The sequence below is a fragment of the Nycticebus coucang genome, chromosome 4 (genome assembly GCF_027406575.1).
Source record: "Nycticebus coucang isolate mNycCou1 chromosome 4, mNycCou1.pri, whole genome shotgun sequence".
NCBI lineage: Eukaryota > Metazoa > Chordata > Mammalia > Primates > Lorisidae > Nycticebus > Nycticebus coucang.
Genome location: NC_069783.1, coordinates 26771999 through 26790108, shown reverse-complemented (window position 1 = coordinate 26790108; position 18110 = coordinate 26771999). Strand labels below are relative to the sequence as shown.

Here is an 18110-nt window from a genome sequence, read left to right as displayed (position 1 = left end):
CTCCTGACTTTTCAGAGATGAGTGAGGGCTCCCATTGGGAATGTCTGCCTGGCACTGTACACAGCCCAGGATTCTAAGAAACCTGCCCGGATCAAGACCAAGAGAAAAGAGCCTAGCAAAGTGCTCTGGAAATTAGGCTGCCATTTTCATTTTTCAAAAGGATGAATTTCGGAGTCTCATTTTTCTCATTTTTTAAAGCTGTGAAATATATTGTAAAAGGAAACATATCTCAATCTTTTTATACCAATATATCTCACGTCTCTACAGTTTAAAAAGTAGTCATGAAATGAAATCCTGTGTCCCTCCCTTTCAGCAGAAGAAAGAACACAATATGGACACACCCTACAGGTGCATGCCCCTTACCTAGAGCACGCTGTTTCCCAGCAGAGCCGTTCCAAAGGGCAAGCTGAAGCCTGCCCTCCACGAAAGGTCCCCCAGGCTGTGATCCTACTTTTAGTGCTCAATTCCTTTGCTACCTGCCAGGTGGGTCAACCTCAAGGTACTGCCTCCTAGGAAATCCTGAGCAGCTGTGCTCAGTCTTAATGACTCCCTATCCTGAGAGTATCTACATGGAGACCAGAGAATTGGTGCCCTTAACCCTTGCCTCCTCCTCCAGAGGGAAGGTGACCTCAGGCCCCACCTGGCAGGAAGTGGTCAGGATTAAGCAGTGTGTGGAGGTGCTAAGGACCAGTCTGCCAGTCCTTCCTGGAAGGTTCTGAGCCTTTGGGTGAAAAGTCGCTGCAGGGCCACAGAGGAGGCCACTATTGTACAGGAACTGGGTCCTGGGTTTAGGGTCAGGGCCCCTGAGTCCTGACTTTGGCTCCAGCACTTACAAGCTACATGGTCTTGGGCGCTCACTCCACCTTGGCCAGCTTCACCTTCTTTACTGGTCGAATCTAAGGAAAGCCATACTTCTCAGGGCTTTTTCATGAGGATAATGAGTGAGATAGCATCACTGTGAACAGGCCACGGGCATGAAAGGTGTCAGCTGGTCCTTGGGGAGGATTTAGCTGGAGGCTTTGCAATTCTACTAACCCAGGGAACAGCAGTAGACTCCATAACCAGTGGCTACTGAATGAAAGCTTGTGTCTGGGAACCTCTGGGTGCCCCCACCCCTAGGTTCTCAAGAAGCTCAATTCTGCTTTTCTTGGCTACCTCTTTGCAGGAGCTCTTTGGCGCAGCTGCAGAGGTGGGCTGGGGTCATCTTGAGCACTTCTGCCTCCTCCACTGACTCCCATCTTCTCGCCCTCCCTATTAGCTCTTGTTCCTGTCTTATTATCTCTTTGCTTCTCTCCTTGGTACCTTCCCTTAGCTTTCCAATGTAGACAAAACAAAGCACTGGATCCTTTATGGAGTTCCCAGTCCTGCTCCACCACTGACAGGCTGATGGCTCAGTCCTGTCACCCATGCTCACTCTGGGGTCCCTGCTCTGTTGCTCTCTCCTCCACTCCAGCATGGGGGGAGGAAGATGAGGCTAAAATGGAGGTGGAAAACCACAGTGGGCAGGGATTGGTGTCAAATGCCAGGGTGAGCTGGGGGACAGAAGAGAACTGGAGCTCAGGACCCCGGATAGCAATGCTTAAGAGCTGGGAGTGAGACGCTCGCTCTCCATGTCTCTCTCCAGGTTCTCATTTCAATCAAGACCTTTTCCTCTCCTGCCCCTTCCTTCTACCCTCAGGGTCACTTACCGTGAGAGAGTCACCCAAGGCTCCAATTACACGGATGTCAGCAGGCTTCAGCCTGTGAACTGAGAGTACAAGTGGGAATGAATGGAAAATGAGGTTCTAGGAAAGCACTGGACCCGTCTCCTCTGAAGACAAGTGAATATCTTTCCAGGAGAGAAAGTTAGTTGTTAATAGCTAGACTCATACACACTGGACAAAAGATAAGAAAAAGCCATCCTTGTCGATCGGCTCAGCAAGACCAGCCGTGGAGCCGGACTGCTGGTCTCTTCTCTGGGGCTCCTGGACACGGGGTTGGGACATGGAAGGTGGATCCCACTTTAAAAGGGAAACTGCGCATGTTTATGGGACCTGATGCTACACGCCTTTGGTAAGTGATTTGGGAGTAGGGAAGGAATTGTGGTGGAAACACAACCAATGCTTTATCCATTCTAGAATCTGAGGATATTTTGGATAAAAAAATTATATCATCCTATAAAAAACATCAGCTCAGTTTATCTACACTGAAAACGGAAACTCTTATACCACTGACTCCATTTTTGTTGTTGTTGTTGCAGTTTTGGGCCGGGGCTGGGTTTGAACCCACCACTTCTGGCATATGGGGCGGGCGCCCTCCTCCTTGAGCCATAGGCGCCATCCCTCCATGTTTTTAATTGATGTGAAATTCACATAGTAAGATTAATCATATCAACGTGAACATTCCTTGGTATTTAGTATATTCACAATGTTGTGCAATTGTCACCTCTACCTAGTTCCAAAACACTTTTATTACCCCCAACGGAGAGCCTATGCCAGGGGTCCTCAAACTTTTTAAACAGGGGGCCAATTCACTGTCCCTCAGATCATTGGAGGGCCGGACTATTGTTAAAAAAAAAAAAAAACAACAAAACTATGAACAAATTCCTATGCACACTGCACATATCTTATTTTGAAGTAAAAAACCAAAAAGGAAACAAGTACAATCACACCGCCTCATGTGGCCGCGGGCCGAAGTTTGAGGACCCTGGAAGCAGTCATTCCCCATTTCCCCCTTTCCCTAACCCCTGGCAAACAATAACCTGCTTTCTGTCTTTATGGAGTTACCCATTCTGGATATCCCATATAAATAGAATCACGCAATATATAACCTTATGTGTCTGACTTCTACTTTGCATAATGTTTTCAAGGTTCAGCTGTGTTAATAGCACACCTCAGTCTTCATTCCTCCCTATGGCTGAATAATAGCCCATTGTGTGGATATACGGTTTTGTTCATCCATTCATCTGTTGATGGGTGTTTGAGTTGGCTGTTACGAATAGCACTGCTGCAAACCTTTGTGTACAAGTGTTTGTCTGAATGCCTGTTTTCAGTTCTTTGGGGTATATACCTGAGTGTGGGATTGGTGGGTCATATAGCAATCCTATGTTTTGGAGAATTCATCAAACTGTCCCCACAGCCTGACTCCTTTCTTTTTTAAATCTCGTGAGTCAAGCACGTACTGTGATGTGGCAGCTATTAACTCATAAGACAAACATATTAAACACCAAACAGTGGCTGGATACTCTGGGGACTACACAGTGATCAGAAATGGAGGAATCCCTCAGGAAGCTCTCAGACTAATAAGTGCTAAGAAAGGTATAAAGTGAGATGAAGTTTTAGAGCTAGAGAAATGATCTCTCCCTGGGGCCTTAGGGAGTAGAGAAAGCTTCAGGGGAAAGGCAACATTAGAATTAAGCTTCAGGAAATAATGAGATGAGAACGAGGGAGAGAGAGATGGGCTGATGAGGGAAGGGCAGACGTGGTATGGTAAAGAGTGTGCCATTTATAAAGCACAGCTGGTCACAATTTGGCTTACGGGAAGGCCATGTGAGACTTACAGAAAATAACATCAGAAAGGTGGGTAGGGCCGCAGGGCCCTTACGCCTGGCCAACAAGTTAGGAGATTAACATAAATATTGCTATACAGGCAGTCCCCGAGTTACAAACGTCCCCGAGTCCCCGAGTCCCCGAGTTACAAACGTCCCACACCTACGACTCATCATTTTAAAATGGAGGCTTTTACTGGTAATAGGTAAATGTAGCTGTTCCAACTTACATACAGATTCAACTTAAGAACAACCCTGCAGAACCTATCTCATTCATAACCTGGGGGTTGCCTGTATATGAAATTACTTACATGCATGTACTATACCATACCCACCTCTCCTTTACCTTATAAACACGTGAGCATGACTCCAAGGGCAGCTGGGAGAGCATACCTACAATTCCTTATGCCATATACAGCTGGGTGCCTCAAGTTACAAGATCGCCTCCCATTCTCCCAGTTACCTTACTCCCAAGGACCCGCTGACTTTGCTAAAGTGCCTCCTTTGCTCTCAGGGGTGCCCTCCATCGTCTCTGCTGTGCAAAGCTGCTCTGAATGGTTAAAATAGCTTTCATGCCTTGGAAGCAGCCAGACTTTATACCAGGGAGGGGCCCACCCCAGGGGTAAGGAGCCCACCATTTCACCTTCATTGGTTAAGATGGATAAGCTTGGCATGGTCTGCAGGAGGCTTTCTTTGCCAAGGAGGCTAATGAGAAACCTATAAAAACCTGCAGTGAAACACAGGGCAAGATGATCTCAACACAGCTGGACTACACGTAACTCACAACACCCATCGACACCCAAAGTCTGGTTGTGGATTCTGTGCAGGGAGTGGTATTAACATGTCACAGAAGAGGTGCCCAAAAGGATGTCCAGGTCTTGGCTCCTTCCACAGAGATGTCTTATCTACCAACTTCCATGCTGCCTGGGAATGAGGACCTGCCACTCCCACTGAGAACTTGCTCTTCATTGGAAAAGTAGATAGTCCCTGCCTCTTCCCATGAAAGGATACAAACACATAATTGTGAATGTATGAATGCAAAATATATAGATTATGGTCCTCAAACTTAAGCAAGCATCAGTATTACCTGGAGAGCTTGTTAAAACATTGCCAGCTGTTCCTCACCCTCACAGTTTCTGATTCAGTAGGTCTAGGGTAGATCCAAGGGTTTGCACTTTTTTTCTTCTTCCCGCAGATGGGATCTCACTCTGTTGCTCAGGCTGGAGTGTAGTGGGGTGATCACAGCTCACTGCAGCCTCAAATCCTGGGCTCCAGGGATCCTTCTGCCTTAGCCTCCTGCTTAGCTGAAACTACAGGCATGCACCACCATGCCTATCTAATTTTAAAAAAATGTTTGGAGACAGGGTCTTGCTATGTTAAACTGTTGGTCTCAGTTATGATCCTGCCACAGTCTTTCTGAGTGGCTGGGATCACAGACATGTGTCACCAGGCCCAGCAGGATTTGCCTTTCTAACAAGCTCCCAGGTAATTAATGTTGATGCTGCCAGACCAGTTCAAGCCCTGTATTTTGTGGACCATTGATGGAGACCTTTTTTTAGTTTTGAAGCTGTTGATGGTGGTCAGTTTCTGCACTTGTAGCTAAAAAGACCAGAATCACTTTCCCCATGTACACGCACAAATCATCCCTAGCCTCCCACAACTGTAGCTGTCATTGGAAAGTCTGATGGCAGGTTTGCTGCTCTGCCTCTTAGATCCAAAAGGTGAACTTTCAAACTCTGAACTTTCTTCAGAGTTCCTCCTCCTCCCCTCTTGCCATGCCTTGAATCCACCCTTACATGTACATGAATATGCACTCACACACACCCTTGCACATGATTACAGCGTGCTCCGCTCTTCCCAGACACCCCTGGCTACAGTGTGTGGTTAGAAGAACAATATCAAATCAAAAGTCAGCTGCACGCGTTAGCTGGCACATGTCTACAGGGCTGAGCATGAGAACTTTGTAATGATCTCTTCTCAAAGAAATCAAGCTATGGGTAAAAAATGCAACAAAATGGAAAATAAGACCCCCTCCCTTCAATTCTAGAATGGTTTATTTCAGTTCCTGGTGATGATAGTCAATTACTATATTCTTAATGCCATAATGCATAATATAGTTAATTCTATGAGCTCTAACTAGAAAGTAAAGGTCAGGGGAAATCTTTGGGGCTGGTAAAATGTGGAAGAGATGAATAGATTTGTTTCAAAAGCATCATTATTACAGTTTGTTAAAAAGGTAGCTAAAACTGGTCATTCTTGTCTCCCAAATTTGTAGCATACAGAAAGGAAACACACACATCTATGTTCATGTCTGTGTGTGTAGATAGATTGATTTGGTGGGGGAAGCAGTTTTCCAGTTGATCATTGGGAAGAATTTCCAGCAAGAGATACAGTAAGAAACCAAATGAAGCAAGCCTAAGTGGGAGGAGGTAATTTATCTGGGATTTTATTGTTGAGATAGAGCCCAAGGCATTTCATCGGTTTAGTATTCTCTAGACCTTGGTTTGAGGTTTGTTAACGTCATCCTACACGACAAAGCCACAGCCTAGAAATGCAAAGTACTTTAGCAATTGCTCTCCTTGGAAAAAGAACTATTTAGAGATAAGATTAAATTTGTGTAGGCTGATTAGCTAAACATTATCTGGTACAAACTGTCCATCACCTTGAAAGAAATTGATAAACACATCATTAACTCATCAAGATTTCTACAGAGGGGGCCTTTTATCAGAAGGCCATCCAAGCTATGAAGAAGGCTCACGAATAGCCAGGAAAGTGCACACTGGAGTATAGAATGGAGAAACACAAAAAGTTTTACGCAGAAGAAAGGTTTGGCACACCGGTGTTTTGTCTTGCATAACTCAGCAACTTAAACTTCCTGGGGCCATAATCTGATAAAATAACTTTCTCTCCTTTGGCAGCTGTTGAGAGAGAGTTGTCCAACCTATTTTCTGTCTGATTTTTCTGTCTATTTTCTATAGGGACTTTTGACTCTCACAATGATGGTAAGCTGCTGGCACCTGATTGGAACCTTGTTCTCACCTTTGGAGGCTTCTGTATGAGTTTATACTAACAAATATGTGTTTGAGAAATGTGTTAACTTGAATTAAAGGCTAAGTCCCATGACAGGGACTTCATAGCTCTTAAAGCTTTAAGTGATGAAACTATGAGGCAGGGAAACATTTATTCATCCAAGGGTCTTGAGAGTGAGTTTGAACTTGTTCAGTAGTCAGGTTGTGCCTAGGGACAAGCAGGCTGTTATTCCCTGGGTGGCATCATTCCTTCTAGATGGCAGGGTGGGCCAAGTCAGGGACTCATAGGCAGGTGGTAACCATAGAAACAGCTTCAGAAGCTCCACTAAACAGCACACTGCTGGCTCACAGGGAGGTGAAACCTCTAATAATGATACGCAGTGCTGTAACCTGAGCATTTTTCATACTGGCTTTCGAAGAGCTCATTTTATCAAAATGGGTCAAATAAATGCTATCAGGGGCTTAGAAAGGAATTAATGACTTAAAATAAATGAATAAACTGTCTGGTTTACATGATTGGTAACAGTAAGCATACAATTAACTTTGCAGATCCGTATTTCCAAAAGCTATGAGTTTTTCTTCTTTATGGAATCAGCAGTCTTCAAGACAGCCAATTTCAATACAAACCCTATCAGCCATGTCCCTCTGACTATTGCTACTCTTATTTATGAAAAGTTATTTTTCCCCCTCACTGGGAAAACCTTAAATTAGTTCCTAGGCTCAATTCATTTTTCTTAGTTATGCTAACTATGTAGGGAGAGGGCCATTTAGTAATATAAAATGAGTGTTTACAAAGTTGTAAAGCTCATACATGATAGCACTTGGCAAACTGCATGTGTACACCCATGAGGAGGAAAACAATGCGAGCTTTTGTTTTTTATTGGCTACCAAATGCCAATTGGTTACATCAACTCTGTATCTCATCCCAAAGCTCCATAGATCAGTGGAGGTGGCTCATCACTGTGAGCTCTGAAGTGTCATGAGAATGAGACACCAGGCTCCAGGGCCATGGGCTCCTGATGACAGGCAGTATGCTATCCATATATCTGTGGGTTGATTTGAGATAAACACTATAAACACTAAAAAGGGGACTACAAAGAGGTCTTAGTAAAAAATTGTCTCCAAGGAAGTCACTTTGGTCTAGTTGATCTTTAAAATCTTTTTCAATCCTGAGAATTGTTGATGTGATGAATTATAAATACTCAGTAATTCAGATTAGTTCAGTATTTACAGGGTTCCTACTATGTGCAGAGTCATTAGAAGTATAAAGATAAGATGACTCACTCTTATAAGACGTGTATTGGATGTCTTCATTTCAATTAGGAATTGCAAACATGATCTCTGGAAGAGCTAATGACCTTACCAGAAAGATACTTACCAAAGGAAAATAAAAACAATGTGGCCCTGTGCTAAGTCTTTTTGCCTATCCAATCAGTCACAAAGATGGTTAGGAAACTTTAAGCATAGGTCAATGGCACCATAATGAAATGTGTTTTCAGTATTAGCCAGTTGGCTGTGGCCATTTTTCTGAATGACTTTCCAGGTAGGGCACAGAAGTGCAGGCTCCACATTCACCTATGAGAGCTGCCACCCCGGTGGAGAAAGTGTTTGGGTTTCATCCCCACCTTGCTTAAATTGGGGAGCCTAAATCTACCCATCTGTTTATGTAAACAGCTCCTATCACCATAGTATCTCAGATCTTAAGGTCTTGAGATTTCTTGCCCTTGTATCTTTAAGTGCTGATAAGTACAATAATATCCAGGGTCAAGGAGTAAAGAAAAAGTTTATATTTTATGTGGCTTTTAGATGTTGAAATATGCTCTAATAGATTGGTTATCACTGTCATTACAGAAACATAATCTACACAGATTGCAAAGTGCTTCATATATCATCTTTTCAGACTGATAAGATTAAAAGGGGAATAGATGGTATTTTGCTGTAAAGAGAATGGCTATTAAAACATTCTGAGGGGGTGGCTCAGTCGGTAGGGCGCTGGCCCCATATACCGAGGGTGGTGGGTTCAAACCCGGCCCCAGCCAAACTGCAACCAAAAAATAGCCGGGCGTTGTGGCAGGCACCTGTAGTCCCAGCTACTCGGGAGGCTGAGGCAAGAGAATCGCTTAAGCCCAGGAATTGGAGGTTGCTGTGAGCTGTGTGAGGCCACGGCACTCTACCGAGGGCCATAAAGTGAGACTCTGTCTCTACAAAAAAAAAAAAAAAGAGCCAGTTGTGGATACATTCTTCCCCTTTAGGGGCGGCGCCTGTGGCTCAAGGAGTAGGGCGCTGGTCCCATATGCCGGAGGTGGCGGGTTCAAACCCAGCCCTGGCCAAAAACCACAAAAAAAAAAAAAAACACACACAAAAAAAAACATTCTGAGGGGGGAGACTAAATGTGTGTGTATAAGATCAATATCACCTCTTCCACTGCTCTGCAACTCAGAATAAGAATCAGTTATAAAAGTTGAATTTTCCAAAAAAAAAATCTGTTATTTAACTTTTTTATAGAAACAGGGTCTCACTATGCTGCTCAGGGTGGTCTCCAGCAACCCTCCCACCTTGGCCTCCCAAAGTGTTAGAATTACAGGCCTATAGTCCACCCATAGTCAGTCATGTACCAAGGTTTTTTTTTTTTTTTTTTTAGAGGAAGAGTCTCACTTTATCGCCCTCAGTAGAGTGCCATGGCGTCACAGGTCACAGCAGCCTCCATCTCCCGGACTTAAGTGATTCTCTTGCCTCAGCCTCCTGAGTAGCTGGGACTATAGGTGCCTGCCAGAATGCCTGGCTTTTTTTTGTTGCAGTTTGGCTGGGGCCAGGTTCGAACCCACCACCCTCAGTATATGGCGCTGGCACCCTACCCACTGAGCCACAGGCGCTGCCCAATGTACCAAGTTTTGATGAGAATATTTTTAATGTACCTGCCATTGGCTTAATGTGAGTGTGTGGAGCGATGGCAGGTGTGAAGAGCAGGTTGAGCCACGACATTTGTTTGCTTCCTTCCACTCAGCATGAGGCAATAATCTGACTACAAATATTTGCATCCCTAGAAGATTCTGCTAGACATTGTGACATTTTCGAACTTAATTTCCTATCTTTTTTGATAATCCTGAGGCATGAGCAGCAAAAGATCAACTAGAATGTAAACTCTTCAAAGGCACATAGGCACGCAACCATTGGCTAGTACCTGAATGAACTAGCAAACAAACAAATGAACAAATAAGCCACTCTTAGAGACCAGGGTGGGAATCTATAGCCTGGCTGCAGGTGCTGCTGGGCTGATTTGAGTCACTTCAGTCATCATATGGCCCTTCCATGACTTAACTAAGGTGACATTCACATAGCCATCTTTCCCAGGCTGCCTTGCTTAGAGGAAAAGGAGTGGCGCTTAGGCAGACCACCTTTGGTATGGTTGCAGATGACTGCCTAGAATATTCCATGAGTCTCATTTTTATGGCACAGCAACAGACACTTTCGAAATACTAAGAGGCAGTGAAAATGGCACAGTTGTAAGGAGGTGTGCTTTCCTGTTCTGTGCGGAGTCTGAGTCCATTCTGCATGTGACTCAGACAGGGATTGTGGACTGGCTATTTTTGCTTTCTGTTTAAAGGTAGTTTTGCTCTTTTGGAGAACAAATTCACCCATCAAGGCTTTAAGGCAGGGACAATGACTCAAGTAACGCTGGGCTCTTTGTAGAACATGGCCTGGCACAGGGTTAATGCTCAATAAATGCTTTCTGATAACTATGTTATCATATTTTAGTTAAAGAATAATCAAACACAGGCAGGGCCTTATAAATGTACATACAGAGCTATTTCTATTGTCCTTGAAAACCAGTCCTTTTCAGATTGTGTGGGAAGCCCTTGCCACCATAACATTGCCCTTAACTTGGATGATTTCAGACCTCCAATGAATTTAAAATAATCATTGCACTTAAGCTGTGTACCTGAGGTGGGAATCGCATCGGAGGGGTCCATGTTAGGACATCTGATTTCCATTCCTTCTCTTACCTGAAATGAGACACGCAGAGAAATAAGAAGAAGTGGATCTTGCTAAATTAGATGGAAAGTGGAGCTGTTGTTTTGGAAAATATCACTTAAGAGAAAATACAAATCTTCATGCCTTCAGGGTTTCTCCCTCGCTCTCAACATTCATATCCGATCGTCCACAACATCCTTTCCAAATGCTCCCAAATCTGCCCCCTGCTCTCTAACCTCCACCGCCGCCTAAGTCCTGGCCTTTGTTATTTCTTGCCTGGCATGTTGCAGGACTCACCAGCAGCACCACCTGCAGTCCCAGGCCCTAGCTCCTCAGCCTTGGGAATCCAGCCAGGGTGGCCTTTCTCAACAGGTTATGCTATGCCAATTCTCTGCCCAGATTCTCAGTAAAGGCAGGGATTTTTATGTGTTGTTTATCATGGTGCCCCCAGAGCCCAGAATAGTGCCTGGCACAGTAGATGCTCAACAACAAATAAATTACTACTCTGCATGGACTTCTCCATCAAGTCCATTCTCCCCAGCACGAACCAAGAGGCCTAGAAGCATTCTGAACTATCAGCCCTTGGCCAAAGTCTCCATCTTCTCCCTGCCCAGGCAGTTCCCTCTATTCCCCTCTCCACTTTCCTTCCTTCCATTTTCTCACCTGCCAGCCACCTGGCCCAACCTTAGCCATCCTTCAAGGCTAAGGTCATGGGTATACTTTGGAAAGCCAACCTCAGCTTTCTCCTGTCAGGTTTAGTTTTTTTTTTCTTTTGTGTTCACAGAACACCCCAGGAAAAGTTTAATGACTTATTACATTGTCCTATACTTGCCTGGTAATTTATCTGTTTCTCTACCAGATTGAGTTCTTTGGCACAAGCAACGTATTTTGTTTATGTTTTTATCTCATCTCGCATGCCTGATATCCATCTACCATTGATCTATTGTCTGCTCTGAGTACGGCCTCACTGAGCTTGCCTTCTAGTGGTCACACACAGCAGATATTCAATAAATAAATGAATGCAACACGAAGGAATGTATCACTGCCTCTTATCAGAGGATAATAATAGCAATACTAACATAGAACTCGTGACATGCCAGAAATCATCTTATGTGCTTTACAATTACTAACTTATTATACTATAATAACTCCACGAGGTGGGACTACTAATGCCATCATTTCCCAAATTAAAAAACAAAGGGCACAGAGAGGTTAAGTAAGTGAAGGAGTCTGGATTTGAACCCAGAGCCAGTTTCCTGCCTCACTGTGCTTCGGTGCCTCTCAGGTGCATCCTCATTGCTATGATATTAGTTAGAGAGTATGGGACAAGTTGACGAGAGTCTTTCACACTGAGTCTCTCGGGGCAGAGGTAAGGATGTCATTAGGAACCTAGCTCAGTCCCCAGTTCTGAGAAAGAAGACACCAACCTTCAAGTTTATCTTGGGTCCTCAAAGGAGTGCAGGGTGCCCTATCTAATCTCAGAAGGAAGTATCAGAAAGAGACTCCTGAGATAAACAAGCAAGGTATGAACCCACACTGGGGTGTTCACCAAGGCATGACCTGGCTTCAGACTTTATCATGGTCCTCTGTCTTTTCTTAACTTTCTCTCCAGATAACAGGCTCAAATGAGTGTAGAAGAATTCGTCTGAGATTTGAGAAGGGTATGAAGAATTTGTCTAGCATCCCAATGGATTGGGCCCAGGAGGTGCCACGTGTCCGTGACCCCTAGGAAGCCAGGGTGCTGGTTGCTGAGGTAGCTCTGGGACCTCAGGGGGATCTGCTTCTAGGCGCATGCTTGATCCTTCACCCTCCTCCAGCCTAGCTGGACTAAATTTCGAATGTCTGCAGCAGCTTCCATCACCTCTGCAGCCCTCAGCTACGTGGAAGGTTCCAAAGATTCAGCAATGGGAGTGGCCCATAGTTCATTTGCATGCTCATCAATCACAAAAAAAAAATCTTTGCTTACCTCAGGCTTCCCTTGGGGTTTTGGCCACCTGGTCAGGTAGTTGCTATTCCGGTAGGTGTACAGATAGGGGTTCTCCTGCAGAGAAATGTACATGTTGTAACTATGACCCAGAAATCTGGCTCCCTTGATTATCAGGCTTCATCACCCAGCAACGCTTTTGTCCACCTTGCAACATTCATATCATCCTTTCCATAAGGACCAAACCATTCTCTGGCCATTCTTCTCTCTACTGCCTGTCAGATCCCTGAAACTCATTATTGTTTAAAGTTCCCATTTACAATGGGAAGGGCCAGGCTCTTGCTCTCCCCCCTGAAAGGTCTTGCTGCCAGGCTAAGAACATGTATTTCAACGAGAAGAGAAGCTAATTTTGCTTTGGTTGCTTCTCAGTAGCCAAAGCAAAAAGGGAAACAGAGTAAGTTATTTGCTTATTAATAATGGAAAGTAATGGAAAAATTTTGGCTTTCCTGATGAAATGATAAAAGGAATGGTTTAAACTGACTAGGCTTAAATGATAGAAGGAATCCCATTCATTTATTATATGCTATATATTATATTTGTTCACCTATTCATTTGGTATATATTATTATATCATATATTATTATATATGCCAACCACTTATTAGGTACATATTTGAGATGAAGCCAAATGATCCACCATCAAGACTACTCAGACACTCATCATCCCTACGTCCTCCACCCCGAGACAGAAGAAGGTCTAGAATGGCATCTGGGACACAGAGAAGATAGGTAGGAGTGGCATTTAGGGCCAGGTGAGTTGTGGCTTTGTCCCTGTGCCTCCCACAGGTGTGGAGGGGCCTCAGTTTTGCTAAAGCTGCTCTCATGGCCCACAGTGTAAATCTTAGGGCAGCTGTGTTTGCAAAGCTGTGCCCAGGCTCAGAAGAGCAGAGCCAACACTCTCATGGGCTAACATCTCAATTGGCTAAAGCACACTTGGCCACCCCATCTTTCTTCTCTATTCAGCAAGAGATTCCCTCCCCAGCTGGTGCCTCCTACCTGAGAGGGACACTTCACTGGCCTCTTGTCTTTTGCACTGACTAGCTCAGCTTTCTGTCCTGCTGGCTCCATCTAGAAAAGAAAGTGGTCTTTAGAGCAGAAAATGCCCAGGCGGGTGGCAGGCTTCCATCGTACCACTGAGAAAGACTTATTAGACCAGCGTTTCTCAGCATTTCTGCACCAGCAGCATCACCTGGGAACTCGCTAGAGATCAAGAGTCCTGCCTCCATCCCATCTATCGAATCAGAAACTCTGGGGGGAGAGCGCAACCATGTATGTTTTGAGGAGCCCTCAAAGTGACTCTGATGCACACTCCACTTTGAGAACTGCTACGTGAGAGGAACCATTGGAAGGACTTCCTAGTCTCCCCCTTCTGATATTAGACGAGGAGAAACACCAGAAGAGAGCTTGAGGTGGGGCCTCGTTAGCCAGGGCAGACCTGTATTGTGGATCCAATAATACCAGTGCAGTGGGTCACCAACTTCCTGATCACTGAGGGGCCAGTCATCCAGCGTGGCTTCTCGTCCCTGTCCCTGCCGCCCAGCTCTCTGATCACAGAGTTCCCTCTGAGGGGGGAGCCGGCAGGGCAAACACACAACTTTCACGGGAGCAGCTGTCCTCCCCCCCACCTCCCGCAACCTGTCTTCCAGCGTCCATAACTCCCATGTGTCTGAACCCAGGCACAACAGGGAATGAAAATTCTCTGCTTCCCCAGAACGGCTTTCACAGCTTCAAATGAAACAAATCATCACATCCCATGTCTTTAATGAGGACACAGAGCTACAGTGGCATGGAACTCAGCACACTCCCACAACACCAAGCCATCTAGTGATTCGGGGCGAGGGGTGTGGTGGCAGCTACTTAGATGACAACCACGAAGTCCACCTAATAAGACAGACAAATGGTGGTGTGTAGCAGCAGAGGAGGCCGCAGGGGAAACTCAGGGGAAAGTATTGAAGACAGGAAACCAAAGGCATTTGAAGAATTAGGCGAGGAAAAGTCTGGAGGTTCTTTTTGTTACTTCAAAATGTTCATTATACATATAGAAGAACTTAAAAAGAAAAACGCAGTGGCTTTGAGGGAATTGCAGAGTTTTCTCTTGAATGTTGCACTTCTCACAGCCCAAGAACCTCCTGTGTTGCTGTCAGTGGGTCTGCCCTTAAGGGCTGGGGGAAGGCCCTCACACCTCCCCTTCCAATGACCCTGACAGAGGTCGCAGGAGGCTCCTGGGTGGGGCGCCCTGTCTGGCTCTGTCCCAGATTCTGCCATCCTCCATATCACCCCTATCTCACCCCAGCCTCTGGGCTCCAGGAAACATGAAGCAAGGAAAGAACTTTATCTTTCTCAGGATGGGCTCTTAACCCAAATGGAAGGAGGTTCTGATAAGTAGGTATGATTAGCTTCCCATTTGGAAAAGGAGTGCCACCTCTTTAGCGCCCAGGCTTCTTTCAGTTTTATTCTGATGGTGGCTGCTCCTGGAAATAAAAAGTCCCTCCCAGAACATTCAGGGCTGCTCTCAAAGGGAGTTAGCCTGGGTCAGAGGCTAGGCTGGGGGCTGATGGGTTGTGTTACTTTCTCTTATCCAGTTTTAAGAATTTCATCAACAGAATCTGGAAAGAAACCTTGAGAGCACCATACCTAAATGATTCTGGTAAAGTGGACACAGCAGAGCCTCTTTTTACAAGGACCTCAGAGAAGGAAAATTCATAAGTTTTCCCAGGAAACCCATTTCCATTCAGAACTTTGTCCTACCTGTCTCTGTGAGTCACCTCCATCTTCCTCCTCCCACAAATCCCCTTCCCACCTCTCTGACCCTCTCCCCTCCTGTCTCCTCAGAGATGATGAAAATGATGTGGCCACTTCAACCAGCTCCTCACGTGGCCCGGTTCCCCGCCACCCTGGGCTGCACACAGGGCAGGGAAACTGCCTTGCTGCGGGGGCAACTGCTGCGGGTCCGGGCTGTTACTCCACTTTTTGGTCCTTTAATCATCTCCTCAGTGCTGCTTCCCTGCTGCTGCAGAATTAATTGGAGTGAGGGAAGGATGAGGGGCAGATGTTAAAAATCCCTTCTGAAGAGAATTATCCCCTCCAGGAGTCCTCAAACTTTTTAAACAGGGGGCCAGTTCACTGTCCCTCAGACCGTTGGAGGGCCGGACAATAGTTAAAAAAAAAAAGGGCGGCGCCTGTGGCTCAGTCAGTAAGGCACCGGCCCCATATGCCGAGGGTGGTGGGTTCAAGCCTGGGCCCGGCTGAACTGCAACCAAAAAATAGCTGGGTGCTGTGGCGGGCACCTGTAGTCCCAGCTACTCGGGAGGCTGAGGCAAGAGAATCACTTAGGCCCAGGAGTTGCAGGTTGCTGTGAGCTGTGTGAGGCCATGGCACTCTACCGAGGGCCATAAAGTGAGACTCTGTCTCTACAAAAAAAAAAAAAAAACAACTATGAACAAATTCCTATGCACACTGCACATATCTTATTTTGAAGTAAAAAAATAAAACGGAAACAAATACAATCACTCCGCCACATGTGGCCCGCGGGCCACAGTTTGAGGACCCCTGCGACCGTGAGTAACTGCGAAGTTCCTTATCCTGCACTGTGGCTTCAGAGGGGTGTCCAACCTTTGTTTTTCCTCTGCCACACGTGAGGAGATTAAGAGTGTCTAAATACACAAACACTAAAGAAAGCTGATAAGCAAAAAGGTCCATGCATAATTTACATGCTATCCAACACCACGGAGGAGCAAAAGAGACCTCAAATAACCCGCAGATGGCCACGGGCTCACAGGTCGGACACCCCGGCACCTTATACAGGGCTTGGAATTAGGTGGGGGTCAGTGATTGCTGGAAGGATCTGTGCACCTCCCTTGTATAAGAATTACCAGAAATTATTGAGGCAGAAGCAGAAAGGGCCTAGGGAATGAATTATGTTCCAGACACAAAGTGTGCCTCAGCTCTGAACAAGGCATGCGAGCTCCAAGTCTGAGGCCCTCGCTCGGCTGGGAAAGTTCCAAGTATGTTTCCGATGCAGCCACCCACACCACCACATGCTGGTGTGTGGAGCTTTTCCTTCGCTGGTTCTCAGAGCTTACACCTGTGCTCAGGTTGGTCAGGGAGGCAAATGCTGACATGGCCTGTGCACAAAGCTCTGTGGCCGCAGGGCCGAGACCAGCCTTCCAGTTGTGGCTGGAGGACAGAAATGGTGAACCTGGTCCCTGTGCTCACTGCAATTCTGCCAGTCCCTCTCTGCTCCCCCAGAGGCAGGTAGCACTCTCTCAGGCTCTGTGCCAGTGAGGGCCAGCACAGGAGAGCACGCCTGGCTCTCACCTCTGTGGTCCCAATTCAGCCCAACACAGCAGAGAACATGGAGGCAGAGACTTCTGCCTTAACCTGTGCCGTAGGAGGACACAATTAGTGAGCCCCAGGATAGGAAAGCGCCTAGTCATTTTGTATTTTCACAGGCCCTCTGCTTAGACCCTTCTGGCAGGTAGAGAGAACAGAGTGCCCTTTGCCCTGACTTGTCACATTCCTGGCTTCTCAGGGCTGAACTCAGGTCTGCAGGCCCTCTCCGTGTGTCCTAGCAGCTGTGCTTGCTCTGGGAGCTGTGGATGGTCTGGCATTTTGCTTGTGAGGAAACTAGGGGACAGGCAAGTTTAGGGGAAACCCTTCTACCTTCCCTCTCCTCCTCCCTATCCCTGCTAGGCAATAGGAACCTCAGGGGGCTTGTCCTGGGAAACTGGATTTGTCTGTGGTCAGACAGGCCTGGAGAGAGTGGGGTAACTACCCAATAGGCCAGCCACTGCTTCCTCTTTTGAGCCTGGTGACACTTTCCTGAGAGTGAGACCCCTGCTCCCCTCTGTGCCTGCCCATCCTGCCCCTCCGGTAAGTATGCAGGGCCTATTCATATGCACAGGACGTGGGCTCAGCTGGGTAGTTACTATCACTGCAGCCACCAGCACTGAGGACAATAGCAAGATGAAAGGAGAGAGGGAGAAAGGGACCCAGCCCTTTCCCTGGACCTGCTCTCTCCAGCTTCTCTGCCTTGGCCCCCCCATCCCCGCATGACCTCTCTGATCAGACCAGCTTCCTTCCTGCTGCTGCCCTTGGCCCATTCTCTTCTTCATGCTCTTTGCTCACAAAGGCCCCCTGGCCTGGGAATGCCCTCCTGACCTCCAGCAACATGTCCCACAAAGCCAGCTCCACCACCACACCTTCATGGCCTCACTGTCCATATTGCTTCTTGGTGCCCTGCCTGGCACTGCTGGCCGAGGCCACATTGACTTTTGTCCCTCTGGGTTGTCTGACTGCCTCCAGCACTCCCCACTGATGCTCAGTGGGGACAGAGGCCATGTTTGGTGTTTCCTTGTATCCTCCCTGGGCCCCAGCACAGGACAAGCTACATGTAGACACCTCTTTGCTGGGTGGGAGGGAGGTGACATGGCAGGAGGAGGAGAGCGGTTTGGCTGAGCTGGAGTCATCAACCCTTCTCTGCCCAAAGAGGGTATTGGGAGGGCAGCCCCCACTGGAGGGGTGGGGATCCCTCTCTCCGCCCCCAGGGAGATCAGCAGCAAGGTGTGTTTCTGGGGGAACCAACGATCATCCCTGTTCAA

The 18110-nt window shown here is 46.6% G+C and overlaps 1 protein-coding gene across 1 annotated transcript in view; it reads right to left on the bottom strand.

Moving 5' to 3' along the window:
- PLB1 (phospholipase B1) overlaps positions 1-18110 on the bottom strand; it is a 142397-nt gene that overhangs the window by 78169 nt on the left and 46118 nt on the right. The window contains exons 15-18 of the mRNA XM_053589696.1: positions 13507-13578; positions 12494-12568; positions 10496-10559; positions 1689-1747 (exon numbers count right to left, since the gene is read on the bottom strand). Of these exons, the coding sequence (XP_053445671.1) occupies positions 1689-1747; positions 10496-10559; positions 12494-12568; positions 13507-13578 (270 nt within the window). The remainder of the gene's footprint in view (positions 1-1688; positions 1748-10495; positions 10560-12493; positions 12569-13506; positions 13579-18110) is intronic.